The sequence below is a fragment of the Lipophrys pholis genome, assembly GCF_963383615.2.
Source record: "Lipophrys pholis genome assembly, chromosome: 5".
NCBI lineage: Eukaryota > Metazoa > Chordata > Actinopteri > Blenniiformes > Blenniidae > Lipophrys > Lipophrys pholis.
In genome coordinates, this window is record NC_137628.1 from 6,012,509 (window position 1) to 6,039,970 (window position 27,462).

Below are 27,462 nucleotides of genomic sequence, written 5' to 3' on the forward strand. Positions count from 1 at the left end.
TCACATATGCCAACTTCCTGGTGTGATTGGTCGGGGGAACGCAGCGCTGCATCAAAGATGGCTTATTATCGACCAACATTTGGTTTATTTACGAACCACACTGTGGTGGAATAAAAGACGTCTGGAGAGCCGGTGGTAGCTGTCGCGGGCAGTGTTGGCACTCTCGTCGCACTACGCACCACTCGCGCTCTCCGCGCGCTGGCGTTAACTTGTGCTAGCTAGTTAGCTCCCGTAGTAAATATTAGCTCATTGTAGATTGGTAAAATGGCCACCATGGAGAAACTGATGAAGGCCTTTGAGTCTCTGAAGTCATTCCAGCAACAGCAGGGCCCGCCGACCGCGGAGGAGCTGGTCCAGAGGCAGTAAGTGGGTTTTTAATTGCACGGCGTGCTAACGCACGTAGCCTAGCTGGTTAGCAGCGCTTAACCTCCCAGAAAGGGTTAACAGGCAGAGGGAAGCTAGTTAAGCTAATGTGAGAGCTACTAACGAGTGCATATCTTAAATTAAACTTCCGAGACTCTAGAGCTACTTGTTGCCTGGCACTGGGGCTCCACGTTGCAGGGATTAATATCTTTGTGCTCGTTGTCTGTTGGGATCCGATCAGATGATTGATCGCTGATCGATAATCACCTGTGGAGGCTCCAAGCTAAAGTGGGGGCCTATGCAGGTGTCCTAAATCTGCTCCTGTCTGTAATCAGGTGCACTGACACGAGGGCTTCAGGACTGACGTCATGGCTAATTTGTTGTCAACAACCTAGCTTTTGAATATTTGGGAGGAAATTGTGGTTTCGTGAACACGTGCACTGCAATCTGATTCATGTCTTAACTTGGTTTTGGTTGTCCTCATCGGTACATGCCAAGCTAAGTCAGTTCTCGACATCCTGTCCAAAAACACAAAAGTCCCAAAACGTGCATTTAAGGTTTTTTGTCGCTTAAAATTGCCATTTGTTGTGTATTTCTGTGTTGATGGACTGAGCTGTCCAGGATGTAAAATACCTTTAGCCGTGGTCATCTGGGATAAGGTCCAGCCCCCCTGATATCCCTGTGAAAGATAAAGCTGTATAGAAGATGGATGGATGCGATGGCCCTCAGTATTATGCTTCTTCAATGATATATACTTTTTGTAATAATGACAGTCCTGCTTCTCGTACACATCCCGCCCCTATCTCAATCCATTACCATTAGGAGAAATCAAAAACACAAATTGCACAACGTTTTCATATAAAGCTGAAAACATTTGCGTCCTTCAAATGCGTCACTATGTTATTGCTTAGCTCAAACTGCTCAGTAAAGGCCACCTTTTGATTGAATACAACTAAGATAACTTTCAGAGCCTTTATCCAATCATCTGGTACCCAGCTTTGTTCAACGTGTGGGTGAAGACAGGGTTCATCCGACACACTGCTAACAGAAACAGCCTCACACGCTCACATTAACACCAACGTGTAATTTACAATCACCAGTTAACCACAAATGCATATTCTTGGATGATTGAATGAATTGAAGTACCTGAGGGGAAACTCGGTGTACGAAGGAGAACATGCCATCTCTACAGAGAACCTGGGTCATTCTCATATCCTAGAGCCTAATAAAACTGCAAATTCTAAAAGGATTTTACTCAGGGAGCCACATGCATTTGTAATTAAATTTCTTATGTCAGCTAAAACAACTACTTGGAGTCTCTATAAGATAAAACCACATGTGTGAGTCTGCTCAGGGCAGATTTCTTCACACTGTCGGCACACATGCTGAACATACGTGAGACAATGTTTCCTGATCTGTATGTCATGCACTGTTGCTTATAAAATATCATCTGGTATTTGCTCTGTAATAAAATGTTAACTATAGATAACTTTTGTGCAGATGGAAAGAGATGATTGAAATTTTTCCAATACAAATTGTGTAAATGTACTGTCTCTTTTAGATCTTCAAATATGGATAACACCCTGAGTTGTTTTACATTTGCTTTTAATGTTCAATGGAGTATGGCGCTCCTGCAGCTCATGGTCCGATCATACACTCTTTCTTGCTTTATATGTCTATGAAAGACGGTCATAGAGAGCATAGGGTTTAAGATATTGTAAGTTTCAACTAAAGTGAAAGCTCAACCATTTAAAAAGATTTTGTTTCAAACATTGCTGTCTTTGATTCAGATTGAACCAGACTTCTCGTGTCCTCTATAGCTCTCTTTTGTCTGCATCTTTTCCGTGACATTTGTGGAGGTTAACTGTGTCGCAGTGTGTTTAGGGGTGACACCGAGTTTGGATTTTGTATGCCATCCACTGTGCTGTCTGTCAGATTTAATTTTATCTACATGCAGAGATATTATGCCTGTCAAAATGCTTTTTGCTGCTTTCCCGCCACAGAAAAAAGGAGCAGGCTACCACAAAGAAGGACAGGGTGACCCACTGCCTGACAATATGTGAAAACATCGTGGCTCATTCATTGAGGTAAGTCATGAGCTGTATGTTTTAGGACTCAGTAGATCAGGTTGTAGCCAATAAAGGCTTTAATAGATACTTGGCTCATGATGGTGGTGTTTGTGAAAAAGTCCAAATGAAAACTTTTCACCACTAATGTTCTTGTATAATGACATTATCCTAACTTTCCTCTATGGTTCTGAAAGCAGAACGTCTCCCGAGTTTCAGAAACTGCTCGGCATCGCCATGGAAATGTTCCTGCTCTGCAGCGATGACAGTGAATCAGACGTCCGCATGGTAGCCGACGAGTGCCTGAACAAAATCATCAAAGTGAGCTAAACTCTTCCCCTTCGTTTACTTCTTTATCTCCTGGATAAATTGATCTGATTACCTTTTAAAGTGGATTTTTCATGCAGACAGATGTGTATAAAAATGATTGCGATGAATATACATCAAAACAACTGTTTCTTTATATTTAGGCCCTGATGGACTCTAACTTGCCTCGACTGCAGCTGGAGCTGTATAAAGAAATAAAAAAGGTAACTATAACTGTTATCAGGGAAATTACTGTATTTAACAACTTTTACATTCCAAAACCACTGTAAATGTATCATCAAATACATAACTTAGAAATACTTAAAGCAGAAACTTGCTTGAAGAAAAGAAGTGGGCACTTAAATCGAGAGCAAGTGTAATCTTTAAATATACATCCACTGCTTCTAGGACAATGTTTTTAGGCCACAATACTTCCCCTTAATGGATTATATTGTAGGGAAGTGGTATTAAATACTGTGCAGTGTCTTGCAATGTCCTTCATTCACACAAAGTATTTTTATGAGTACACTATTAAGAGTTAAATAAGCCATTTTTTATGCACTAATAACAAGAAATGTCTTTTTCCAGGTTCATTATTTCCCCACACCAGGAATTAAATGTTTTCAATGCCGTTGATTTGTCTGTGAACAGGTTAAGTTTTATCTGACTGTGAAAGTTTTTGAGTTGTCAGACAAACACATATGTAGACTTATATTTTTAATTATTATTTTTACTTTGGGCAGAATCCAGGTCATATTCTGGATCCTCACAGGCAGGGATTCATGCTCTCTGGGTGCCTTTCTGTGCAGGAGTTTGAAAGGCACGATGATAGTAGGAGTGGTGGCGAAGTTTGAGTGTGCTGTAAGTTGTGTGCTTCTGTGCTTCTGTAGAACGGTGCCTCTCGGAGTTTGAGGGCAGCGCTGTGGAGGTTTGCGGAGCTCGCCCACCTCATCAGACCACAGAAATGCAGGTGAAAATCCTCCCAGGTTAAAACTTAAAAAGCTGCAGTTTTGAAATTAGCTTTGTTTGATGACGGCCGAAGCACTTTTCTCTGCTCACTTTTTTGTGTTTGTGTTGCAGGCCCTATCTGGTCAACCTGTTGCCGTGCCTCACAAGAATCGCCAAGCGACAGGAGGAGACGGTGCAGGAGACGCTCGCCGCAGCAATGCCCAAGATCATGACGGCCTTGGGCCACTTTGCCAATGATGGCGAGATCAAGGTGCGCAGCACATGTGAATGTAGTGGCAGGATAAGGTTGGAGTGTAGGCGAGGCCGCCTCTTTGAGAGTGTTTATGCAAAAATGGACCACTTTTTCTCCAGGTGCTGCTGAAGTCATTTGTAGCCAACCTGAAGTCCAGCTCACCCACCATCAGACGGACAGCAGCCAGCTCGGCCGTCAGTGTGTGTCAACACTCCAGACGCTGCAGCTACTTCTACACCTGGCTCCTCAATGTCCTGCTGGGTAGGTCCTTCCAAAAAGTCATTCTGTGGAGCCGCGTTCCATTTTATAGTTCACAAGTATGCTCGTTTGAACTAACTTCAGCTTATTTCTCAGCTTATACACAGTAAATGTGTACATGTGCTTCTGCAGGTCTGGTGGTTCCGGTTGATGAGGAGCATCCCAGCCATCTAATTCTTGGGGTGCTGTTAACTCTCCGCTACCTAATGCCTCTGCTGCAGCAGCAGGTCAACACCACCAGCCTCAAAGGAAGCTTTGGGGTCATGAGAAAAGAGGCGGACGTGCAGCCGACACCAGAACAGCTGCTCCAGGTGACTGGGGATGCAGAAAGTGAGGCGACGTGTCTACCTGCAGCTCAATTGTTAAACTCTTCCCCTGTGCGTGTTCGAAGGTGTACGAGCTGACCCTACACTACACGCAGCACTGGGATCACAATGTGGTCACGGCCTCTCTGGAGCTGCTGCAGCAGGTGTTCAGGACGCCCCCGCCAGAGCTTCTGCACATGCTCATCACAGCCGGCAGCATTTCACACGCCACCGTGTTTCGTCAGGACACAGAGAGCCGTGCACGCTCCGGCAGCATCCTGGAGCTCATCGGTAATCACGTTAATCAATCAGGGCAATCTGCTGTGCAACGTTTTCACTTGGCTGAGACACAATCGTATGGGCTTCAGGAACCTTAATATTCTTTCACCTTTACTGAACTTGCCGGAAAACTGTGTTAGTGCTCTTTTCTTTTTTTCACAGTTGCTTTGTGGCTTTTTTCTTTGCTGTCTAACTTTCGCTATTGTCTCTAAACCAAATATCTGTAACCTGAAAGTCCCTCTGAGCTTTTTGCTGCTTCTCTGCTCCTCACTTCCGGTCTCTGCTTCCTGTTTTCCTGCCATTTGCAGCGGGGGGAGGGTCTTCCTGCAGCCCGCTCCTTCTCAGGAAACAGAGAGGTGACTGGTCTACTTATTTCCTCTGCTCACCTCTACCTGCTTTCTGATGTTTCCCCGATGTTCCCGGGCAACTTTGCCTTCAACAGAGCAACCCCAGACAGTGGCTTTACTTCAGAATGTCAACTTCCACTCTGGGACAATTACAATATGTTTATGCAGAACATATCTCTTTCTGCACCCAATTATAAGCAAATTGCCCTTAACTATTCAAGTGGGATTCAGTGTCACTGCTTCTCTTTGACAATAAATGTGTTTTCCCCAGGTAAAATCCTTTCTGGAGAGGAGGATGGGTTGGAAGATGACCCTGAGAGGACAGAGGTAACTACTGGTGCCTTCACAGGTGAGATGCACCCTCTTTGAGGCAAATCTAAAGTCATGGTTGTCTGTGGCGCTCTTGCAAACTTTCTTTCATAAAAACGTCAGAAAATCTGAATAAAGGATTTATTTTTGTGTTTCTGTTGCCTTCAGCCTCAGTCGGTGCAGACGGCTCCTCTGCGGCTCAGGTGGACATCATCACGGAGCAGCCGCGCTCCTCCCAGCACACCCTGCAGCCCGGTGACTCTGTGGACCTCAGCGCGTCCTCCGAGCAGGGAGGAGGCGGGACGTCTGCGTCCGGCACGCCCGAGTCCCCCAACGACAACGAAGAGGAGATGCTGAGTCAAAGCTCCAGCGGGGGCGCCAACGTCACCCCCGAGACGGCGGACTACACCACACCGGAGAACACCACCCCGGAGGGAGGGCCGCTGGGAGAAGGTGTTACACTGCTGGGCACTAACGACCGCTCCCTCCCGCCCAGCGACTCCTCCCAGACCACCACAGAGGGTCCCGACTCGGCCGTCACTCCTTCAGACGTGGCAGAACTGGTCAGTGTGGCTGAGATTTATTGTGATCTGAGACCGAGTGCTTCCCCAGTCAATGAGAGATTTAATCACTGTGATGATATAATTAACTTTGAACCCTGAGTCCCTCCTGACACTCTCCTCACTTTAAGAATCATGCTACACTACATAGGATGGACCACTTTTTCACTCTTTACTGGGGTGGTTTTCTAATGCTGCACAAAGGAAGTTTTGCATGCCTTTTCTCGAAGGATCTTGTTGGATTTATTTTCCAAATTTACAATATTCTTTTGACTTTATTCCTCTTTACAAACCTCTTCTCATTCAATGGTGATTATACACGATAACGTTCACTTACTAGAAGATGGTTTCACCAAAGTAATTAACATTCAGAAAACCAAGTATTAAACACTTTCTGCTTCTTGAAGGGAATCATGAAGTTGTTTATGAATGAAAGTCACACGGTTGTTTTAATCAGACCTACAATGCTTCTTGGACTTTGAAGACTTTATGAAACACGTTATGGATAAACTCAATAAAACTTTCTATCCTTAAAACATTTAAGCTACAATTAACCTACGATGCAACTTTGCAGACAATAAAAGTTGAATCATGAACTTTTAAATTTTTTGATTCAAACCCTGAATAAAGTCAGTCAACAGTGTGATTAAAAAGTATGTGAATCCTTTGGAACTTCCTAGATTTGTGTTTTAATTAGTCTTAAATTGCATGAGTTCCAAGTACAGTGCTCAACCTCGTGCCACACAGACTATTCTTTTTATTTTTATTATTTCTTGTCTTCAATGTCCATAGCTAATAAAAAGATGAGTGGATACTTTCATCGGTGTCTAAATGGGAAAGGATGCGTATTAACTATATGAAGATGACCAGACAATTATTGTGTAATTTCAGTTAAAAGTTGTGATGCTGGGAGGCACAGTATGAAAATAGAGTTGGCTTGCCATAAGGATGTTCGTCTTAGATTTTGCCTGTCCTACATTCAAAACGCATTTACATCATCACGCACCTCCTGCACCTTTGTGTGCTTTTTTTGTTTTTATCACATCAGCTTGTAAGATTGTTGCTGCCGCTTTTACTTCATTTGCATGAAATTCAAGTTGTTACTCTGCAAAATCGACAATGTGACGGCTTGAATCTCACATCCGGCTCCTCTTTCCGTGTGCAACGAATCACATTCATCATTTAAACAATACAAGAATACACAATCCTTAGTAACACTATTATAAATACAAATAATTATTGCACTGTGGGTGAGAAAGCAGCGGGAGGTGTTAATGTTTTGATGTGCAGGGACTGATATTTGTCCTGTTTCATTATAAAAGTGTGACGAACTCGAGTTGAAGCAGGACTGACATCTGCCGTAAAAGCTCAGAAAGTCTACAGTACTGCTGTGCTACACTACTGAATTAAAACTATCGGAAATACTGACACTAAAAGGTTAATGTTACAGTACACGTTGAAAGGACTCCTGCAAAAGAGTTTGTTCCTTGTCACTTAATATAAACTGCACATGTTTAAACTTAATTTTCAGTGAAGCTCCTTCCTCATCTTTTGTGAGTCTGGTGAAAATCCATCCTTCATTTGCTTTATTCGAGCTGTCGTCACAGAGGCTGCGACCGATCCCACCTGAGGAAACGAATGATTAAACACTGAATGACATCCCCATTTAACATCTGGTGTCTTAAACATGCAGTTACGCGTCACAGTGAGTCATTTGGAGGTTGTCGGGACTTTCCTCCCAGAGAACGCTGCAGTTTGTCCGTTCTAACAGTTCTACCTCTATGATCTCGCCCCCCTCTCCTCCGTCCTTCTCCTCACTCCGTCACAGTCGCGCACTGCACTGCCGTCGGCGACCGAGCCGTCCCCACCCTCACCGACCTCCACCGAGGGTCCCGACGCCACCGACAGCGACTCGTCCGTCTGCACTGCTTCCTCCTCCTCGTCTTCTTTCTCATTCTCATCCTCTTCCTCCTTCTATGCCACCTCCTCCTCTAGCACTAGTGATAAGGTCAGACAATGGGACGCTCTGAGTGGAACAGAATCGGCTTGCTTGTCTCTGAACGTTTGGCTTTCTCTCTTTCTGTTGGCTCGCTGGTCTCGACTCATGATGCACACACATTTCCTGGCTTGTTACCTTGTTTTCCCTCCTGATGTCAGTGACAAAACACTATTCCCCCTCTTGTTTTCCCTGTTTAATGTGATTCCTTTCCAAAAATGACATTATTTTTGAAGGACTTTTTGTATTAACAAGCCGACCTGATCCCCTTCGTAACTGGCTTGTAGTTGGTCAATTTCCGAGGCATGAAGACATACTATTCTTCAATTGTTTCGCGTCCCTCTGCCATTTGGAGAGGCTGTGACGGGCTTTTGTTCCAGCAGAAGCCAAACAGAATAAAACCAATTGTATTTACTTTTTCAAGAATATTCCCTTGATGACTCTTGATGGGACGACACCTTGACATCGGCCTAGTTTATAGTAAAATCACATGTTTCTTAATTATATATCGATTATAAAAAAAATGTATACTTTAAAAGCTGATTGGATCAAAAGCTTGCTCTTCCTCTGGATCGAAGCCAAACAAACGTGGAGTTTCTCAAGCCTTTGCCGTTTCCTGTTTGCAGTTGATTTGCTGTTAATTGTGTGGACCCGAGCATGATTGCGTAGACATTTCTTTAGGGAATGTTGACTTGCGGTTTCAGTAATCTGTGTTCTGTCTTTGTCCTTCAGCAAATCTAACTCAATGACTTTCAACATCATCTGCATGTTGCCGCATGCTCCACCTTTTCTTCTACATTCACATGTTTTGTTTTTTTTTATGCTTGTTTGTGTGTTGATTAGGTGCTGGATGGCAGTGAGAGTCAATACTCCGGGATGCAGATCGGAACACTACAGGATGAAGAAGATGATGCAGCAGCAGCAGCAACCGTATCATCTTCCTCACAGGAGGAGCCTCCTGAACCATTCCTGCAGTCAGCACTGGGTGTGTGTGGAGACATGATATGTGTATATAGCAGGGGACGTAGTGCGATGGAGCCTGATGGTCATTCATGGTGACCACTGAAGGAAGCGGCCAAACGACGAAGAAGTAGACATAACGCAACAAGGAGACTCAAAACGGAACAACCGTTTAAAGCTACCAAAATTTGATACTGTCTGGATGAGTTGGTGAAAACATGGAGAAACTGTCCCAGAGCAACAGGCTTTTTCTTCAACATTTACTTTCTCAAATCTTAGATCCTCTTTTTAAAATAGATGTTAAGTTATTGATTGTAGGGTTTTACATTTATTCTTCACTAAAACAAAAGGGTTTATACACATTAAGTTATTATACCCCAAGCTGGTTGGACCTCACTACTATAGACCCCTGACAGATGTTAATGCTTTATGGGGCAAGTCATCATAACTTCCGCATTTATTTTAACTGATTAGTCCCAAATGAATGAATAAAGAAAACATAAATAATATTTTTTTGCCTCTTTGCTTTGATGGAGCTTAACTCTCCTCAAGTTAGTGCATCTGATTGAATAGATTTGGCATTTTGCAGAATATAATGGCTTTAAAAAAGTCTTATTTATGATAAGTCTTTGCAAATATAAAATGATATAGTAGGGAAGGTGTCCTCAGTAGTGGGTGGTAGTCTTCTATCTAACTATCTAATTTCGTTTTTTCTAAAAATTGCTGAATTTCTGGAGTTTTAGTCGGAGTTTTGCTTATTTTCATCAAAGCAGAGAGACGTAAGATGACACAAAAGTGTTGATTACCTCTTTAAATATACTTTGATCACACTCTGAACGTTCAATTTCTAAGTGCCTTTTTCTAAAGGTTTAAGTTTTCTTTCTTCTGCAGCTTTGAGCAAACCACACCTTTTCGAAGGTCGGGGTCACAACCGGCAGGGCTCCGACAGCAGCGTGGACCGCTTCATACCAAAGGATGAACTAACTGAACCAGAACCAGATAATAAGGTAACGTTGTATCCACAAAAAAGCTGCTGTTAATTACAACAAAAGTAGAGATCGTAGTTTGTGGAAGAAGTGATTCCATTATGGTGATTCCCGTCTGTCAGCCATCACGGATCAAAGGTGCGATTGGACACTACACTGACGGGGAGGTGGAGCCACTGGTTCACTGCGTCCGGCTTCTCGCTGCTTCCTTTCTGCTGACTGGACAGAAAAACGGTCAGTGGCTGTTGACACTGCTGAAAAATAATCGAGAGATAATTTCCATCACCAACCTTCACCAATAACATCGAACTTTTGGATTTTTGTCTGGTCAAAGGTAGTTAATGCTGGTTTGTTTCTCCAGGTTTGATCCCTGACAAAGAGGTGCGAGTGAGTGTGAAGGCTTTAGCAGTCAGCTGTGTCGGAGCCGCTGCAGCGCTGCACCCTGAAGCCTTCTTCAATTCTCTCTACCTGGAACCGCTGGATGGCGTTCCGGTGGATGGTAAGAATATCACGAAAACGTTAAGCCAGATCTGTTTCACTAATGCTTATTAAACAGTACATGCATATTGGTCAAATGCTAAGAAAGGGTCAAAATTGGAACACTTCATGACGAATTGTTAACTCGGTCTCCCAGTAGACCACTGCACACCACAACCGGACAATATCACTCCACTCCAACTGGGCAATAAGTGGTGCTATAACTATAAGAATGTATTTACTATGTAAAATACATCCACCCCCATATTCTGTACATGTCCACACTTATAGGCACCGTGTGCATTTTTTTTTTTTTTACAATATTGTATTTTTATCTGCTTTTTGTGCAATACATTCTCCCCCATACTCTGTACATGTCCACACTTATAGGCACCGTGTGCATATTCTTCTATTATATTGTATTTTTACCTGCTTTTTTGTGCAATACATCCACCCCATATTCTGTACATGTCCACACTTATAGGCACCGTGTGCATATTGTTTCTATTATATTGTATTTTTATCTGCTTTTTTTTAGTTCCTGCTATGTGTGCTTCTTTCTCTGTACTATCCTGCTGTACCACTGCAAATTTCTCCACATGCGAGATAAATAAAGGGATATCTTATCTTATATAGGTGTGTAAAACGTTTAGGTCAATAATGCAGGTGGTTTTTATGGGTGATCTTGTTGGCGCCGATGTTAAAGTGTGGCAGTGAACTGTGTGAATAAAGATTGGCTGTCGGACATTATTTTATTGGATGAAAGTTCCAAAATGTTTTCAAACCTGTATTAGTGTGAAAAGAGCCGTCTGTGACCACGCTCTCTCCGTCTGTCCGCTTGCAGAGCAGCAGTATATCAGTGACGTTCTGAGACTAATCGAACATGGTGACCCTCAGATCAGGGGGGCCACAGCCATCCTCTGTGGAGCCATCATACAGGCTGCGCTCACAAAAACACGTTACAACATACACACTTGGCTGGCCAGTGTGCAAAGCGCAACAGGTTAGTGTGTTTGTGTGTGTGTGTTTCTGGTGTTGTGAGATGAGTTTGCGTTTCTATCGCCTGTTTCTCTGCTCTTCAGGTAACCCTCTGTCCCTGGTGGACTTGGTGCCTTTGCTCCAGAAGACTCTGAAAGATGAATCCTCTGTCACCTGTAAGATGGCGTGTTCTGCAGTGAGGGTAAGGACGAGAGAGACGAGTACGACAGAAATGCGTGCGCTTAGTGTTTGAGTCTGAGAAAAGACTTTTGTTTGTTTCAGCACTGCATCATGACGGTGTGCAGCAGCACGCTGAGTGAGCTCGGCTTGCAGCTGGTGATCAACCTGTTCGCTCTCAAGGATTCTTCCTATTGGCTCGTTCGGACCGAACTCTTAGAAACCCTGGCTGAGTTAGACTTCCGGTAGGATTGATTTAATATCTTAATATTTTTGTGTCCTGTAACCTGGTCCAGGTTTCTCTAAGCCAGTGAATATATCCATAAAAATGTAACATAACATTAAAGATTTGTACTCTTTCCTGTGTTCTAGATTAGTTAATTTCTTGGAGAGGAAAACTGATGCGTTACACAAAGGTGATCATCACTACACCAGGGTAAGTTCTGCACTCTTTGTGTTCATTGCTCTGCAAAAGTCATGTCCTAAATGTTTTTCTAAACTCACAGATACCCAGGACATGTTTGTTATCTCAGGTAATGAGCGTTAAGGCTTTGACTCTGAATTTATATCATAATGTTTATTTTCAGTGTCTTCGACTACAAGACAGGGTCCTGCACGATGTTGTTATCCAACTGTTGGGAGATGATGATCCCAGAGTGAGACATGTGGCTGCATCTGCTGTCAGCAGGTATTTATCTCTCAATATACTGTATCATGAAGTATTTACAAATGGCCCTGCACTGTAGACTGGCTACTGCTCAATTGAATGTTTGTTCCATTTTCCTTACATCCTCTAATTCTGAGTTATTTCTGTGCTTTTTTTTGCCGATAAGACTGGTTTCCAGATTGTTCTACGACTGCGATCAGGGCCAGGTAGACCCCGTGGTGGCGATCGCCCGGGACCAGAGTTCAGTCTACCTGCAGCTGCTCATGCACGAGACACAGCCCCCCTCCCAGTTCACAGTTAGCACAATCACAAGGTAAAACAGGCTTCATTTCAGCTTCGACTGGAGATTAGTACAGGGTTCGAGTGCTCTGACGCTTGTCCTGGTTTCCAGAATGTACCGAGGCTTCAACTTCTCCACCTCGGTATCTGATGTGACTCTGGAGAACAACCTGTCCAGAGTTGTAACTGCCGTCTCCCACGCTTTCACCTCATCTACCTCCAGAGCACTGACTGTAAGTCTTCAACAAGAACTTTCATTTCCTGTAGCAGGGTCTGGTATATGAAATCTAAATTATGCTTTTTTTTTTCTCTGTCTCTGTCTCTGTCTCTGTCTCTGTCTCTGTCTCTGTCTCTCTGTCTCTGTGTAGTTTGGCTGCTGTGAGGCTTTGTGTCTTCTAGCTACAAACTTTCCAGTGGGCACTTGGAGCACAGGCTGGCACTGTGGCTACGTGAGCTCCAGTAGCAGCTTTTCCTCCCGTTCTAGTCTTCACCGCAGCAGGGGCAGGACCCTCAGGTTTGTCTCATCTGTGAATACCGTTCCAGTCATTTTTTTTTTTAGCTTGCTTTTATTACTTTGTAAAGACTTTTTGTTCTTTGTGTGTGGTGCAGTTTGTCACAGCCCAGCAGTGCTCCCGCTTCATCAGCCACCTCGTCGGCTCCAGACACTGAGCGCAGGACTCTCACCGTGGGGATGGCCAACATGGTGCTTTCTCTGCTCTCCTCTGCCTGGTTTCCACTCGATCTCTCTTCACATCAAGATGCACTGTTGCTTTCTGGTAACCTGCTTGCTGGTAGGTTTAAAAAAACAAACAAACATACCCTCAGTTTTATACTGAAAGGAAAATGCCCAGTTGTTAAAAAGAAGCTGCTCTTATCATCGTTCTCCTAGCTGTGGCTCCGAAATGCATGCGCAACCCCTGGGCCGGAGAGGAGGAAACCAGCAGCGGGAACACCACCGCAGGCCCCAATAAGATGGAGGAACCCTGGGCCGCACTGTCCGAACGCTCCCTGGTGTGCATGGTGGAACAACTCTTCTCCCATCTGCTGAAGGTCCTCAACATCTGTGCGCATGTGCTGGACGACACACCACCAGGACCAGCGGTGAAGGCGAGGCTCATGTTCCACGTGCCACTTTACAACTGTGATTCTCCTTTTAAAGGCAGTTACTGAGAGCTGAGTGTTCTGTTCCCACCTTTCAGGCTGCTCTTCCATCTTTGAGTAACACGCCGTCCCTCAGCCCGATACGCAGGAAAGGCAAAGAGAAGGACGCCGCGGAGCCGGGCGCCGCCCCAATGAGCCCAAAGAAGAGTAATGAGGTCAACACAGGTACGATCACACCTCGCCGAGTTGATACAGGTTTGAACGCTGCTTCAGTGTGACGTTATCAAGATGCTTTGGTGTGAGCAGGCAGACCGAGTGACGGCACAGGATCAGCAGCTGTAAACAAATCCACCACTCTGGGAAGCTTTTACCACCTACCACCCTACCTGAAGCTCTACGATGTGCTCAAGGCGACGCACGCCAATTACAAGGTCACAGCTTTTATCTCGTTAACTAACGTGTTGAACAACGTTTGTTTCTGCTTGAAGCTTCATGGTAACAGTTGCTCTTTAACCTACAGGTGACGCTGGACCTCCACGGCCAGCAGGAGAAGTTTGGAGGTTTCCTGCGGTCCGCTTTAGACGTTCTGTGTCAGCTGCTGGAGCTGGCAACACTGCACGACATCAGCAAGGTAAACATGGCTCGTCTACGTTATAAACATTATAAAACTGGAACTATCGAAGATGAACTTGCATCATTTAACAAGCTGATGGGTGAAAGTTATTTTTGTCACTACTAGGGAAAGTCAGTTTGTGTTTAACCTGAACAGGAACCTAAACAAACATTTGTTTTTCAGTGTGTGGAGGAAATTCTGGGCTACCTCAAGTCCTGTTTCTCCAGAGAACCTACAATGGCGACAGTCTGCGTCCAACAGGTCAGTAATCTGTGTTTCTGCCTCCTCCTGTCACTTTGTGTGTGTGTGTGTGGTGGTCTTTATGGTTTTTGCACTGAGCAGTGTGCCGATACCGCTGTGACTCCACACAGAGTGAGGCTGGTTCCTGCCGACAGGGCCTGCAGAGCTATCGGTTTCCCTGTGCGATGGTCCCATACATTCAATATTCAGTTTGGCCAACTGACTCATTGACGCCCCGAAGTCGACGGAGACACATAATATCCTCATAAGTTAAAGTTCTTCTGCTACCAACAGCCTATCGAGATGCAGCTGAAATGTATTATCTCAGCAACACAAGTAGCATGCATTGAGGACAGAATAACATTTCTCTTGTTGAACGAAGCACCCTCAAGAAAATACTCATAACTTTTGTGAAGTCAAAGCCATAAGAGGGGAAAATGTGATCCGATGACTTTGAGGGAATGGATTGTTTTCCACCATTGTGGGTGTCCTGTTCTGTAGCCATGTTGAGTTTCCTTTTCATACCAGTGCCTGTTTAGAAGCTAAACTATTCAGGAAACGAGCAAAAACTCTGTTTTGCTCTGAGAATCTTTTGTGGTTTCTGGTTTGGCTTCCACACGTTGTTTTTGTCTTTACCATTGTGGAGGCAGAATAGAACCTTTCTTTCTCTTGATGCTTCACATTTAAACTCTATGCAAAGCAGCAATGAAAACTTCAAGTTTCTCCCTCTACAAAACCTGGATTATTTTTTACCTGCTCTTTACTTAAACACCTTGAACATTATCGCAAGCAGAACAGTCTAAAATGTAAAAACTGAAAATGGTTTCATTCAAGTGAAAAAACACATACGCTCGTAATAGCTGACGGTCTTCTGGTTGACATTTACTGTTGATACTGGAGGCGGCGTTGGCAGCAGTGGTACTATAATAAATATCAATATAAACCAAAACAGATTTTTAACCTGGGAGATTTTCCAGCCATAACAACAATGCAAGCAGTTCATTGAGGTTTGGGAATATATTATTAATATTATATTTTTTTTACATGTTTTTTTTGCAGTCATTTACCAGCATCTACATTGTACTTCTTAACAAATATTTGAAGTCAGATTTCTGTGACCATTTCCATGTTGGACAGTTGTTTTTATTGCTGCAGTTTCCATGTGTTTGTGGCTTTAGCAGATCTTTTAATTTTCTGTCCCAAATAGCAACAAGAACAACTTTTAAAAACAAAATTTTCCAGGGTTTGTTATTGATAGATGTGCCTTAAGATGCAACTTTGAATAATTTAGAAGGTTTTAATGGCAGATTTTTGCCATCTTCTTGAGTTTCATATAACCCACAGCCCTCCTTTTCAAATTCACACTTTCAAAGATTTTTTTCCCAGTCAAAAAGGGAGACTCTGTACAGATATTCTAACTAATGCAGTGTGGTTTTGTCTTCACAGTAACTACAAATCTAATTGATGGATATAATCAAGGTTGAAAATAGAGATGTTATTTTTGAAGGTGAATATTATTTAGATGTTTAATTTAGCTCTAATAGTTGATGTTTTTTTCTTTAGCTGTTGAAAACCCTGTTCGGAACCAACCTGGCGTCCCAGTACGAGGGGGTCCTGAGTGGGCCCAGCCGCTCCCAGGGCAAGGCGCTCCGCCTCGGCTCCTCCAGCCTCCGTCCGGGACTCTACCACTACTGCTTCATGGCTCCATACACGCACTTCACCCAGGCTCTGGCCGACGCCAGCCTCCGTAACATGGTGCAGGCCGAACAGGACCAGGACACTTCTGGGTGAGTTGTATTCAAATAACCAGTAGGTTTGTGTAAAGGCCGATTCATACTCCATAAGAACAAGAAGACAGTTCGGCACTGAGGGGTCCTGCCGAACAAAATGACGTCATTTCAAGAAATTTGGTTCGTCTGGCCCCACCGTCCTGGCCGAACTATGTGGGTGCCGCACTGCCGAAACTTCAACTGCGCATGCGTGTTCCAGCTCGCTAATAACTATCAGTCATATTTTAATCATATTTAGCTTGTAACCTCGCTACTGTAAGAGCCCCGCAGCTCTTTCACATGTCGGAGGATGGACTTACGTGATGCACCTGAACGCATCACTCAAAGCTGTCGGCCCCTGCAGTTAAAACCAGACCAGTCAGCTGGCTGACGTCATTGCCGAATTTTCTTCTTGTTCTTATGGCTTCAAAAAGGGAGTATGTGGGGGCTTTAAGTGAAGCTCATGTAGGACGTCATCAAGTGGTTTTCTGTCGCTTTCAGTTGGTTCGATGTGATTCAGAAAGCTTCCACCCAGCTGAGGTCCAACATCGCTAACGCGACGCGTCACAGAGGAGACAAGGTACTGTCGGCAACAACACATGCTGGAGATCAAAACACCAAGTACTGCAGATCTGAAAGCTGCGGTTCCCTCTGTCTCCCCCCCACCCCCCCACTCTCAGAATGCCATTCACAACCACATCCGACTGTTTGAGCCTCTGGTGATCAAAGCTTTGAAGCAGTACACCACCAGCACCTCTGTGGCCCTGCAGAGGCAGGTGTTGGACCTGCTCGCTCAGCTTGTGCAGCTCAGGGTCAACTACTGCCTGCTCGACTCGGATCAGGTGAGGCACCAACACGCGGCTGCATAAACCTTCAGATCGTAGAGTTTATCTCACTCCAATATTTCTGTATGTTTCAGGTGTTCATAGGCTTCGTCCTGAAGCAGTTTGAGTACATTGAAGTGGGGCAGTTCAGGTAACTTGTCTCTGTAGATCTCGTGTTATATGAAACTGTACTACTATAAGAACAGTCTCTAAACCAGGGGTGTCAAACATAAGGCAGGTGGGCCCTCAAGAGGCTTCAATATGGCCAAGCCACTGAGCAAATTGAAAAAACTCTCAAAGAAAACATTGATTTATAAAAAATAAAAAAATCCCCTTTAAACTTTTTAAGAGTAGCAGACACAGCACAGCACTGAGACTCTTGAAATATCGACATGGAAGCTACCTACCTCGTTGCTATCAAGCTAGCCTCAAAGCCATGCTGTTAGGGAGAGTTTGTAAAAATGTGCTCAGTCAACAGCAATAGAATTTTTTTTTTGTTTTTTAAATTTCACTGTATTTTGCCCCAGAATGTTTCATTAAAATTGACTTTAGGCTGAGATTGTGAAGATATAGATATTTTAATCAAATATACTCTGCAAAACAAAAGTTAAAATTTTAAGGTTCTTGTGGCACTGGTCCGGCCCACTCTACGTGAAATTGGGCTGTATGTGGCCCCTGAGCTAAACTGTGTTTAACATCCCTGCTCTAAACTAACAGAACTTTTGGTTTTCTCACAGAGACTCCGAGGCGATCATTCCCAACATCTTTTTCTTTCTGGTCCTGTTGTCTTACGAGCGATACCATTCAAAGCAGATCATCAGCATCCCAAAGATCATCCAGCTGTGTGACGGCATCATGGCCAGCGGCAGGAAAGCTGTCACACACGGTAATTAATTCAAATCTCACACACCACTCGTTCTATGTATGTAAGGCATAATTAAAAAAATATTCAGAATATAATATCATATGTACTTTATAGAATGGCAACAAAAAATACAAATAGCAGTTCTGTGTATAGATACAAGTCCATAAACAACTTGGAGGCACATCTCACAAGGTATCTTTTCTACGTGCCCACAGCCATGTAATATATGAATGTAATGTCGTCCTCCTCCAGCCATCCCTGCGCTGCAGCCAATAGTTCACGACCTGTTTGTGTTGAGGGGCTCGAACAAAGCAGACGCGGGCAAAGAGCTGGACACGCAGAAAGAGGTGGTGGTCTCCATGCTCCTCAGACTCGTACAGCACCACCAGGTACGTTCACTTGGTGTAAGCCGGCAGATCCAGTCACACGCTGGAGAAACGCTTTTCTTGACATGTATGGTCCCATGTTGCTTGCAGGTGTTGGAGATGTTCATCCTCGTTCTGCAGCAGTGCCACAAAGAAAACGAAGACAAGTGGAAGAGACTTTCCAGACAGATCGCAGACGTCATACTTCCTATGATCGCTAAACAGCAGGTTTGAAAACATGAGCGGGAGTTTGTTTATCATCTTGTTTAATGTGTTCATATTCAATTAGTCTGCAGTGTGCGTACCCAAATGATGTGGAGGATTGTGTGTTTTTTTAATGATTTATAATTTTTTTTTTTAATGAGCACATTTGATTCGTTTCCTCACAGATGCATCTGGACTCTCCGGAGGCGTTAGGAGTGTTGAACACACTGTTTGAATCGGTGGCTCCTTCCTCTCTCAGACCTGTTGACATGCTGCTAAAGAGTATGTTCACCATCCCGGCCACAATGGTGAGACACCTTGTCTGATAACAGACGTTTGGTCAGTAACTGTGATGGGATGCTCGTTCTCCATTTTAGTACGTGTTAAGACAGTCAGAAATCATTCAATTCATTGTCATACTTTTTTCCTTAATGCAAGGCAGATTTATTTATCTGGCACCATTCAAACACAATGAAATTCACAAAACTTGGCAAGGAATTAAAGGACACTCATAAAAACGGGGAGATTAAGAAAGGCATTAAATGGAGAATAAATAATAGTAAAAACGATTAAGATAATGGTATTAAAATCAGTCATAATTGTTCAATGGAAAGCCTGAGCAAATTCTAGCATTTTAAGTCCGTCCTTCTTTAAAAGAAGTGTGTGTGTCAGCAGGACATTTGTTTCACGGTTGAGGAGCGTAGTAACTAAAAGCTACTTCACCTCATTTCTTCTGACTCTGAAAACACTTTGTAAATCTCTTCCTGACGACCGCGGGGTTCTGGATGATTCATATTTTACTCGTAAATCTCAGAGGTATTTCGCCCCAAGACCATTCAAAGCTTCATAGACAGGAAGTACAATTTTTTAAGGTGATCGATTTAATGAAATTTATTTGAAAATGTCTAAAATGAGCTAATCGGCCATCCTGTTAGGGTATGTTAAGTTTTCTCAGGTGCTCCCAACACATGGTAAGAAGCTTGTGACCAAATGTCCTGTTTGATTTCACCAAACACCACTTCAACTTTTTATTTCAAGGTTTTTCTAAAGTTTTTGGTTCCTCACAGGCATCTGTTGCCACCGTCCAGCTGTGGGTGTCTGGTATCCTGGCAGTACTCCGGGTACTCGTCTCCCAGTCCACAGAGGACATCGTCCTGTCTCGGATCCACGAGCTCTCGCTCTCCCCGCACCTCCTCTCCTGCCACACCATTCGCCACCTGCACCAGCAGAGCCCCTCCTCCAGCGGTCTTCCTCCTGCTGACACACTCGGAAACCAGGAATCTAATGGAGAGGCACAGAAGGCTCCACCGGAGGAAACCTTCGCCAGGTCAGTGACCGTATTTACTGTCTGGTGGTGGATGTTTCTCTTCCAGCTTTTCCTGAAATTTACTTTCCCTCCTCGTTTAGGTTCCTGCTCCAGCTGGTTGGTGTGTTGCTGGATGATATTTCCACCAGGCAGGTTAAAGTGGACATCACTGAGCAGCAGCACACCTTCTACTGCCAGCAGCTGGGCACGCTGCTCATGTGTCTGATACACGTCTTCAAAAGTGGTGAGAACTTCAGAAGCACTATAAAAAATGCTAGTACATTTGAATCTTTTCATGTTTTAAAAATACGGGACTTTTTTATTTTTCCTTTTTGTTTCCTCAGGAATGTTTCGCAGAATCACGGCTGCAGCCAGCCGGCTCCTGAAGGGTGAAGGAGTTGGTGGACAGACGGGTGCTGAAGCCAGCCTCTTCTACCCATTAGAGGGCCTGAACAGCATGGTGCAGTGCCTCATCACCACTCACCCCTCGCTGGTGCTCCTGTGGTGTCAGGTCCTCCTCATCATCAACTACACCAACTACTCCTGGTGGACAGAGGTCCATCAGACGCCCCGGTAAGAACTGAGGGAGACGGCAGCAACTTGCTCTCTCCGTGGAGATACTGTGTCTGTAGCAGAGAGTTCGGATCCACTGAAAACACAACCTCTTGAAAACGCTGCTACTGTGCATGCATGTCACGGCTGTAGTAAATAGTTTCTCTGCACATGCTCAGTTAGATTGACAATAACCACAATCTTTTCTCTTGAGTGTCATGACTCCCACTCCATGTTCTCCTGGAACTTGGTAGTTTCATAGTTGACAGTCACCGTAACAACAAGTGAACTTGATCGTCTATCCATACAAAAGTCTGTGTACTTCCATTGTTAATGTTTATTGTGTATTGTCCTTGGCGCTCATGTGTGTATGTTTTCTTAACAAAAACAACCAACAGAACCCACTAGTGGCCCAACAGGAAAACTACTTGTTTTTCAGTGTTTCTGCTGTAGCCATGTAAACTTGCATCGTTTGCAAATCGTCTAAATGGGAAACCATTTAATTAACATTTCATGTGAAAATGGAAGGAGTCTAAATCTGTGAACGTGATTGTGTGTCGGCCCTCTACAAAATGAATGGATTAGAAGCACTTTTTAAATCCACCTTGTGTACATCTAATCTTTCTTCCTTCTACAGAAGGCAGAGCCTCTCGTGCACAAAGTTGCTGAGCCCTCATTCCTCCGGGGAAGGGGAAGAGGACAAGCCTGAGTCACGGTTGGCGATGGTCAACAGAGAGATCGTACGCAGGGGCGCTCTGATCCTCTTTTGTGACTATGTGGTGAGGCTGTTAAAATACTTTGAATACACATTCACTCAAATGACACTTTACCCACAACACACTGAAGTCGGATCTAAAAAAGAAGAAAATAATGGACTCCTGCTCTTCCATTCTTCCTCAGTGTCAGAACCTCCATGACTCTGAGCATCTCACTTGGCTGATTGTCAACCACGTGCGTGACCTCATCAGCCTGTCCCATGAGCCTCCGGTGCAGGACTTCATCAGCGCTGTCCACCGTAACTCAGCGGCCAGTGGCCTATTCATCCAGGCCATCCAGTCCCGCTGTGACAACCTCAGCACTGTATGTATGAAGAGCGACACTTTCTCATGACTCAGAGATTCAATATGCTGTCATTGTATTTCATACTCTCATCTGTTTTTCTTGGCAGCCCACCATGCTGAAGAAGACTTTGCAGTGCTTGGAAGGGATTCACCTCAGTCAGTCTGGATCGCTGCTCATGCTTTATGTGGACAAGCTCCTCAATACTCCATTCAGAGTTTTGGCTCGCATGGTGGACACGCTGGCATGTCGCAGGGTGGAGATGCTGCTCGCCGAGACGCTGCAGGTAGTTTAGTTTGTGTCTTTCTTTGTTAGACACATATTTCTGAGTGCTGTCTCTCATATCTCTTATCATGTCGGTCCTTCTCCTCCAGAACAGTAGAGCTCAGCTGCCAGTGGAGGAACTGGACAGGATCCAAGAATACCTCCAGACCAGCGGCTTGGCGCAGAGGTAACCTTGATGCATGACTGCGATATTCAGTAAAGCACTGAGGTTGAAGTTTGAAGCAAAGCATTCCCATATTGATCAGTCTTTGCTTCTTTGGCCAGATTTACACGACAACGTTTTCAAGTGAAGATAGAAAACTTTCGGAGTGTTTTGGGAGTCCGTTCACATGATAACAGTGCTTGCAATCATAGAAAATGCAACGTTTTGAAAACTAGGCAAAACCTCACTAGAACAATGTGACTGCGATTGCGCATCACGGCTGTGAGTAAGTAGTTCTTCTGCACATGCTCAGTAGATGGATAGTGACAACAAGGATTTCCTCCGGAGTGTCATGACTCCCAGTTCAAGTTCTCCTGGGACTTGGTAGTTTTATAGTGAACAGTCACCGTAATAACAATCCAACTTCGTCTGTCCATACGAATGTCTGTGTACTCCCATTGTTAATGCTTGTAGCGTATTGTTCTCTGCACATGCAAGTATGTGTTTTTTTTTACAAAAACAACCAACAGCACCCAATAGTGGCTGGTATGCCAACTACATGTTAGAAAACGCAAAAACGATACTTGAAACGTTGTCATATAAATAGGGACTTGTTTTTACCCACCAAAACTCTAACTTTAATGCTCTTTTTAGTATATCTCATCTTGGTTATTAAATGTGGTATCTGATCTTATTTTCTTTGTCATTCGAGAATGTTTTATTACCTGCTGATTATGGGATTTCAGTTATCAGAACAGATCTGTCACATTGCAGTGATTTAATATGCCTCCTGCTCTGTTTCTTTGCCGCAGACATCAGAGGTTTTACTCCCTGCTAGACAGGTTCAGAGCCACAGTAACTGATGCGAACAGCCCCTCCCCTCCTGTGACCTCTCACCCCCTGGATGGGGATCCTCCCCCCGCCCCTGAACTAGTCATTGCAGACAAGGTGAGGAATTACACACAATTGAATTTTGCACAGAGAGCTAGATTATCCAACTAATCCCACATGTGTGTTTTGTTTTAGGAGTGGTATGTTGCTCTGGTGAAGTCTCAGTGTTGTCTTCGTGGAGACGTTTCTTTGTTGGAGACGACAGAACTTCTTACCAAACTACCTCCTTCAGATCTCCTCAGTATCATGAGCTGCAAGGTAATGCTGATGGACTTGATACAAGATGGTGGAAAAGTACAAATTCCCATGTAATCAAACCCTTCAACAATGTGCCTAAATACTTATATACATGTAACATATTGCCTCTGTTGTTTTTGTCCAGGATTTCAATCTCGGCTTGCTGTGTCCGTGTCTGAGTATGGGAATGCAGAGGTTAGCACGGGGTCAAGGGTCACTTTTGTTAGAGACAGCCTTGCAGGTGACCCTCGAGCAACTAGCGGGGGTAACCGGGTCACTTCCTGCCCCTCACCAGTCCTTCCTGCCACCTCCACAAACACAGCCGTACTGGGACAAGCTGGGCGTCGTTTATGGTAAGAGAAGGACAAGGAGTTGGCGTTCAGTCTTAACTCATTCCACATATAACTTTTGAATATTAACTCTGTATTTTGCATGATTGACGGCCTCTTTCAGATGAGCCAGGTTTCTATCCCCGGGTCTTGTCGCTCTGCCGAGCGCTGTCCCAGTATCTGCTAAGCGTGAGCCAGCTGCCGTCTTCACTGCGTATTCCCTCTGACAAGGAGCATCTCATCACCACGTTCACCTGCACTGCCGCAGAGGTGAAACCAGACATGTTCTGATGTTCTGCTCTCTAATGTCTGTATATCACTCAAGTTTTGAAACCTGCCCACTTCAGTCAGTGTCATTTAAATTATTTGAAATACACAAAATCTCCACAAACGAATAATGCCTTGATAGCACATGTGCTGCAAACAGGATCTATAAGCACTACTACAGCTGCAGATCCCATTTGCACGACAACGTTTCAAGTCAAAACGTATCGTTTTTTACTTTTCAATTCATAAAAGTTTGGTGTTTGCATGGCAAAATTTGGAAAACGATGTCTGTTTACACCGAGAAAGCAGAAATGCTGAAAAATATGTAGTTTTCATGTAGAGCCACTAGTTGCTGCTGTTGTTCATTTTATTTATAATGAAACCACACACGCATGTGCAGAGAACAATATGCTGTAAACATCAACAATGGGAGTAAACAAACATTCGTACAGACAGATGACCATGTTGGATTGTTATTGCGGTGACTGTCGACTGTAAAACTACCAAGTCCCAGGAGAATATGGACCGGGAGTCATGACACTCTGGAGGCAAACGTTGTTGTTGTCCTTCTACATTCGCATGTAAAGAACAACTGTTTGCACACGTAGAAGCAGCTTTTCAGAGAGGTTGTGTTTTAATCCATCTTCTAGTCTCATATCATAACGATGTCCACCCAGGTCGTCGTGTGGCATCTACTCCAGGACCGCCTGCCCCTCAGCGTGGACCTGCAGTGGGCTCTGTCCTGTCTGTGTCTGGCTCTGCAGCAGCCCTGTGTCTGGAACAAGCTCTCCACCCCGGAGTACAGCACACACACCTGCTCCCTCATCTACTGCCTGCACCTCGTTATTGCTGCAGGTCAGAAAAGCACTTAACACGCATCTGTTTAAGTGCTTTCAATGTGTCATTTCTTTAGTTTTGAAATGTGTTACTCTGGCGTCACAGTGGCTGTGAGTCCTGGTGACCAGCTGCTGTATCCAGAGAAGAAAAAATCTAAGGGAGACGCTGAAGAAGACCAGGTGGATTCAGCACGTGCTGATCGTGAGTAATCATTTCAAAGCAATGTCCGATTTCTTCACATTAACTAAAAGTCTGCAAAGTTCTAACAGTCCTTGTGTGTTACAGATATGTGTGAGTGGCAGGCGTGTGAGATCATGGCGGAGTTGGTGGAAGGCCTGCAGAGCGTTCTTTCCCTTGGTCACCATAGAAACATTGAATTTCCCGCTTTTCTCACACCGACGTTGCGCAACATCGTTATAAGTTTGTCTCGTCTGCCTTTGGTCAACAGCTACACCCGAGTACCTCCACTGGTCAGTGTTTGAAATGAATGGAGCACAGTTCAGATACACGAGTGTGTTTGTGTTATTTAACTGCTGTGTGTGTCTTGTCAGGTTTGGAAACTGGGCTGGTCCCCTCAGCCAGGAGGAGAGTTCGGTACAACTTTGCCTGAGATCCCAGTGGACTTCTTGCAGGAAAAGGATGTCTTCAGAGAGTTTCTCTATCGCATCAACACACTCGGTACAAAAGCACATTCCCCCTTATTGTCTCAGTATACGATCTCACCACATTGTACTTTTTACGACATTCACTGTTAACATTTCTTTCTCTGCTCCGAGTTATACTTGTATTTCCACTGATTGATTTGCTGTGTTTAGGTTGGAGCAGTAGGACTCAGTTTGAGGAGACTTGGGCCACTCTGCTGGGGGTGCTGGTCACCCAACCCATCACTATGGACCAGGAGGAGGAGACTCAACAGGAGGTGAATGTAGAACCTAGGAAATGTAATCTACGAAGCATGATCCTGGTTAGTGAGATGAAAGCCAGCATTGTGATACTGACTAGCAGATGGGAAACAGGCAATTAAGCTTCAAATCTGGTCTTATGTTATACAATGAGAGGGGTTCAGTGTCACGTGTTCAGACAGCCTGAGATGTCAGATATTTCACGACTGACGCCTCACTACATTGCACAATGCCACTGTGTCAAACGTATAGGTTTTCATCTACTTTCATACCTCGATTATTTTTCTGTCCATAAATGCTACGAGAACAGGAGTGTCAATCCTGGACCAAACGTGGACCAAAACCGTCCTGCAAAGAGGCTCAAATGCGGCCAAACCACCAAGTAGAAAGAAAACATTAATTAACAATAAGACCGGCGGTGAGCCATCAGTGATCCTGCCAGGACAGCTAGCAAACTAGCATTAGCCTCTAAGCCATGCTGTCAAGGGGAGTTTGTAAAAACATCAACAATGCAACAGTTCTGAATTTCATTGAGATTGTAGTAATTATTCATAGTAATTGTTTGGTTTTGCCAAAATATTGACATTTTCACCACATATACTCTGCCCCACAACAAATACAAACTTTAAATTGTACTTCTAAAGGTGATTATGGCACTAGTTTACTGGTCCGGCCTCTTGCGCTGTATGTGACCCCTGAAGTAAAAAGGGTTTGTCACCACTGCACTAGAACAATGGCTCACTTAGTTCCCGCCATTTATTTTCTGAAGGCAACATTGGATTTTGTTTTGTGTTGTAAATGTCTCCTTATTTTCGTACTTGCCTTTTCTACAATCTTCATTGTGTATGTATTTCTCTCTAGGAGGATTTGGAGCGTACCCAGTTGAATGTGCTAGCCGTGCAGGCCATCACCAGCCTGGTGCTGAGTGCCATGACCCTGCCCACTGCCGGCAACCCTGCAGTCAGCTGTCTGGAACAGCAGCCCCGCAACAAGAGCCTTAAAGCGCTGGAGACACGGTAGGTCTGCCGCTCGTCTGTTACCCGTCTGGCAGCTCAACAACACCATGAGGCAGATAGTGAGGGTTTTATTTGCGTGTGTTCAGGTTTGGGAGAAAACTTGCTGTGATAAGGGGAGAGGTGGAGCGAGAGATTCAGGCTCTTGTGTCAAAGAGAGATAATGTCCACACACATCACCCGTACCACGCCTGGGACCCCGTTCCCTCACTGTCAGCCGCCTCTGCAGGTAACACACAAACTAAACTCAGTCCTCAAATCTTGGAAATCTTCTAACATCAAGTACTTGTTCATTTCGTGAGAGTAAATTTGTTGCTTGTGTTCATTTCAGCAGGTACGCTGATCAGCCACGAGAAGCTGTTGCTTCAGATTAACACCGAGAGGGAAATGGGCAACATGGATTACAAGCTGGGGCAGGTATGAAAGCTTGAGCGAGATCACGGCCATCCGTTGGTATTTATCACGGGTTAATGTTTATTTTATGTGGCTTCTGTCTCTTCAGGTCTCCATCCATTCAGTGTGGTTGGGTAACAACATCACTCCTCTGAGGGAGGAAGAATGGGGTGAAGATGAGGAGGATGAGGCAGATACTCCAGCGCCCACTTCTCCTCCGCTATCCCCCATTAACTCGAGGTCAGATCAGTCAACACGCACCTGAACAGACATAAATCAGATGTACGCACACTCTCACCTGCCGGCTCCCTTTGCTTTCAGGAAGCACCGTGCAGGAGTGGACATTCATTCATGTTCCCAGTTTCTGCTGGAGCTCTACAGCCAGTGGCTGATCCCCGGCTCCCCAAGTCACAGACGCACCCCGACCATCCTCATCAGTGAAGTCGTCCGATCGGTGAGCTGCGATCAGTCGTACAGCGATCAGTTCAGTTTCTCCTTTTCGCCAATAAAGGATCTCACACACTCCTCTGTGTCTGTGTAGCTGCTGGCGGTGTCGGACCTGTTCACTGAGAGGAACCAGTTTGACATGATGTTCTCCACCCTGATGGAGCTGCAGAAACTCCACCCTCCTGAAGATGAGATCCTCAATCAGTACTTGGTGCCCGCCATCTGCAAGGCAGCTGCTGTGCTGGGGATGGTGAGCGGACGGACCAGACGGGACAATGCTGTTTGATTGGAATCACTCAAATGAATT

The 27,462-nt window shown here is 44.5% G+C and overlaps 1 protein-coding gene across 1 annotated transcript in view; it reads left to right on the plus strand.

The window, feature by feature from the left end:
* The first annotated feature begins 22 nt into the window (after nucleotides 1–22).
* Nucleotides 23–27,462, plus strand: part of htt (huntingtin) — a 33,764-nt gene continuing 6,324 nt past the window's right edge. Inside the window, exons 1-59 of the mRNA XM_080463357.1 lie at nucleotides 23–362; nucleotides 2,367–2,450; nucleotides 2,630–2,750; nucleotides 2,900–2,959; nucleotides 3,626–3,705; nucleotides 3,816–3,954; nucleotides 4,056–4,197; nucleotides 4,327–4,505; nucleotides 4,586–4,790; nucleotides 5,397–5,474; nucleotides 5,603–5,997; nucleotides 8,834–8,975; nucleotides 9,842–9,957; nucleotides 10,059–10,170; nucleotides 10,298–10,435; nucleotides 11,258–11,416; nucleotides 11,496–11,593; nucleotides 11,674–11,813; nucleotides 11,941–12,004; nucleotides 12,156–12,256; nucleotides 12,402–12,548; nucleotides 12,627–12,747; nucleotides 12,883–13,028; nucleotides 13,124–13,305; nucleotides 13,404–13,621; nucleotides 13,714–13,840; nucleotides 13,922–14,046; nucleotides 14,136–14,246; nucleotides 14,412–14,489; nucleotides 16,032–16,255; nucleotides 16,739–16,817; nucleotides 16,918–17,079; nucleotides 17,157–17,212; nucleotides 17,799–17,947; nucleotides 18,179–18,315; nucleotides 18,403–18,519; nucleotides 18,681–18,803; nucleotides 19,563–19,822; nucleotides 19,903–20,045; nucleotides 20,146–20,374; nucleotides 20,991–21,132; nucleotides 21,254–21,433; nucleotides 21,522–21,698; nucleotides 21,787–21,863; nucleotides 22,652–22,787; nucleotides 22,866–22,988; nucleotides 23,113–23,320; nucleotides 23,421–23,566; nucleotides 24,241–24,418; nucleotides 24,506–24,601; nucleotides 24,686–24,870; nucleotides 24,952–25,078; nucleotides 25,216–25,319; nucleotides 26,164–26,318; nucleotides 26,405–26,544; nucleotides 26,647–26,732; nucleotides 26,818–26,948; nucleotides 27,030–27,162; nucleotides 27,250–27,405. Coding sequence (XP_080319483.1) covers nucleotides 265–362; nucleotides 2,367–2,450; nucleotides 2,630–2,750; nucleotides 2,900–2,959; nucleotides 3,626–3,705; nucleotides 3,816–3,954; nucleotides 4,056–4,197; nucleotides 4,327–4,505; nucleotides 4,586–4,790; nucleotides 5,397–5,474; nucleotides 5,603–5,997; nucleotides 8,834–8,975; nucleotides 9,842–9,957; nucleotides 10,059–10,170; nucleotides 10,298–10,435; nucleotides 11,258–11,416; nucleotides 11,496–11,593; nucleotides 11,674–11,813; nucleotides 11,941–12,004; nucleotides 12,156–12,256; nucleotides 12,402–12,548; nucleotides 12,627–12,747; nucleotides 12,883–13,028; nucleotides 13,124–13,305; nucleotides 13,404–13,621; nucleotides 13,714–13,840; nucleotides 13,922–14,046; nucleotides 14,136–14,246; nucleotides 14,412–14,489; nucleotides 16,032–16,255; nucleotides 16,739–16,817; nucleotides 16,918–17,079; nucleotides 17,157–17,212; nucleotides 17,799–17,947; nucleotides 18,179–18,315; nucleotides 18,403–18,519; nucleotides 18,681–18,803; nucleotides 19,563–19,822; nucleotides 19,903–20,045; nucleotides 20,146–20,374; nucleotides 20,991–21,132; nucleotides 21,254–21,433; nucleotides 21,522–21,698; nucleotides 21,787–21,863; nucleotides 22,652–22,787; nucleotides 22,866–22,988; nucleotides 23,113–23,320; nucleotides 23,421–23,566; nucleotides 24,241–24,418; nucleotides 24,506–24,601; nucleotides 24,686–24,870; nucleotides 24,952–25,078; nucleotides 25,216–25,319; nucleotides 26,164–26,318; nucleotides 26,405–26,544; nucleotides 26,647–26,732; nucleotides 26,818–26,948; nucleotides 27,030–27,162; nucleotides 27,250–27,405 — 8,265 coding nt within the window. The 5' untranslated portion in view covers nucleotides 23–264. The remainder of the gene's footprint in view (nucleotides 363–2,366; nucleotides 2,451–2,629; nucleotides 2,751–2,899; nucleotides 2,960–3,625; nucleotides 3,706–3,815; nucleotides 3,955–4,055; nucleotides 4,198–4,326; nucleotides 4,506–4,585; nucleotides 4,791–5,396; nucleotides 5,475–5,602; nucleotides 5,998–8,833; nucleotides 8,976–9,841; nucleotides 9,958–10,058; nucleotides 10,171–10,297; nucleotides 10,436–11,257; nucleotides 11,417–11,495; nucleotides 11,594–11,673; nucleotides 11,814–11,940; nucleotides 12,005–12,155; nucleotides 12,257–12,401; nucleotides 12,549–12,626; nucleotides 12,748–12,882; nucleotides 13,029–13,123; nucleotides 13,306–13,403; nucleotides 13,622–13,713; nucleotides 13,841–13,921; nucleotides 14,047–14,135; nucleotides 14,247–14,411; nucleotides 14,490–16,031; nucleotides 16,256–16,738; nucleotides 16,818–16,917; nucleotides 17,080–17,156; nucleotides 17,213–17,798; nucleotides 17,948–18,178; nucleotides 18,316–18,402; nucleotides 18,520–18,680; nucleotides 18,804–19,562; nucleotides 19,823–19,902; nucleotides 20,046–20,145; nucleotides 20,375–20,990; nucleotides 21,133–21,253; nucleotides 21,434–21,521; nucleotides 21,699–21,786; nucleotides 21,864–22,651; nucleotides 22,788–22,865; nucleotides 22,989–23,112; nucleotides 23,321–23,420; nucleotides 23,567–24,240; nucleotides 24,419–24,505; nucleotides 24,602–24,685; nucleotides 24,871–24,951; nucleotides 25,079–25,215; nucleotides 25,320–26,163; nucleotides 26,319–26,404; nucleotides 26,545–26,646; nucleotides 26,733–26,817; nucleotides 26,949–27,029; nucleotides 27,163–27,249; nucleotides 27,406–27,462) is intronic.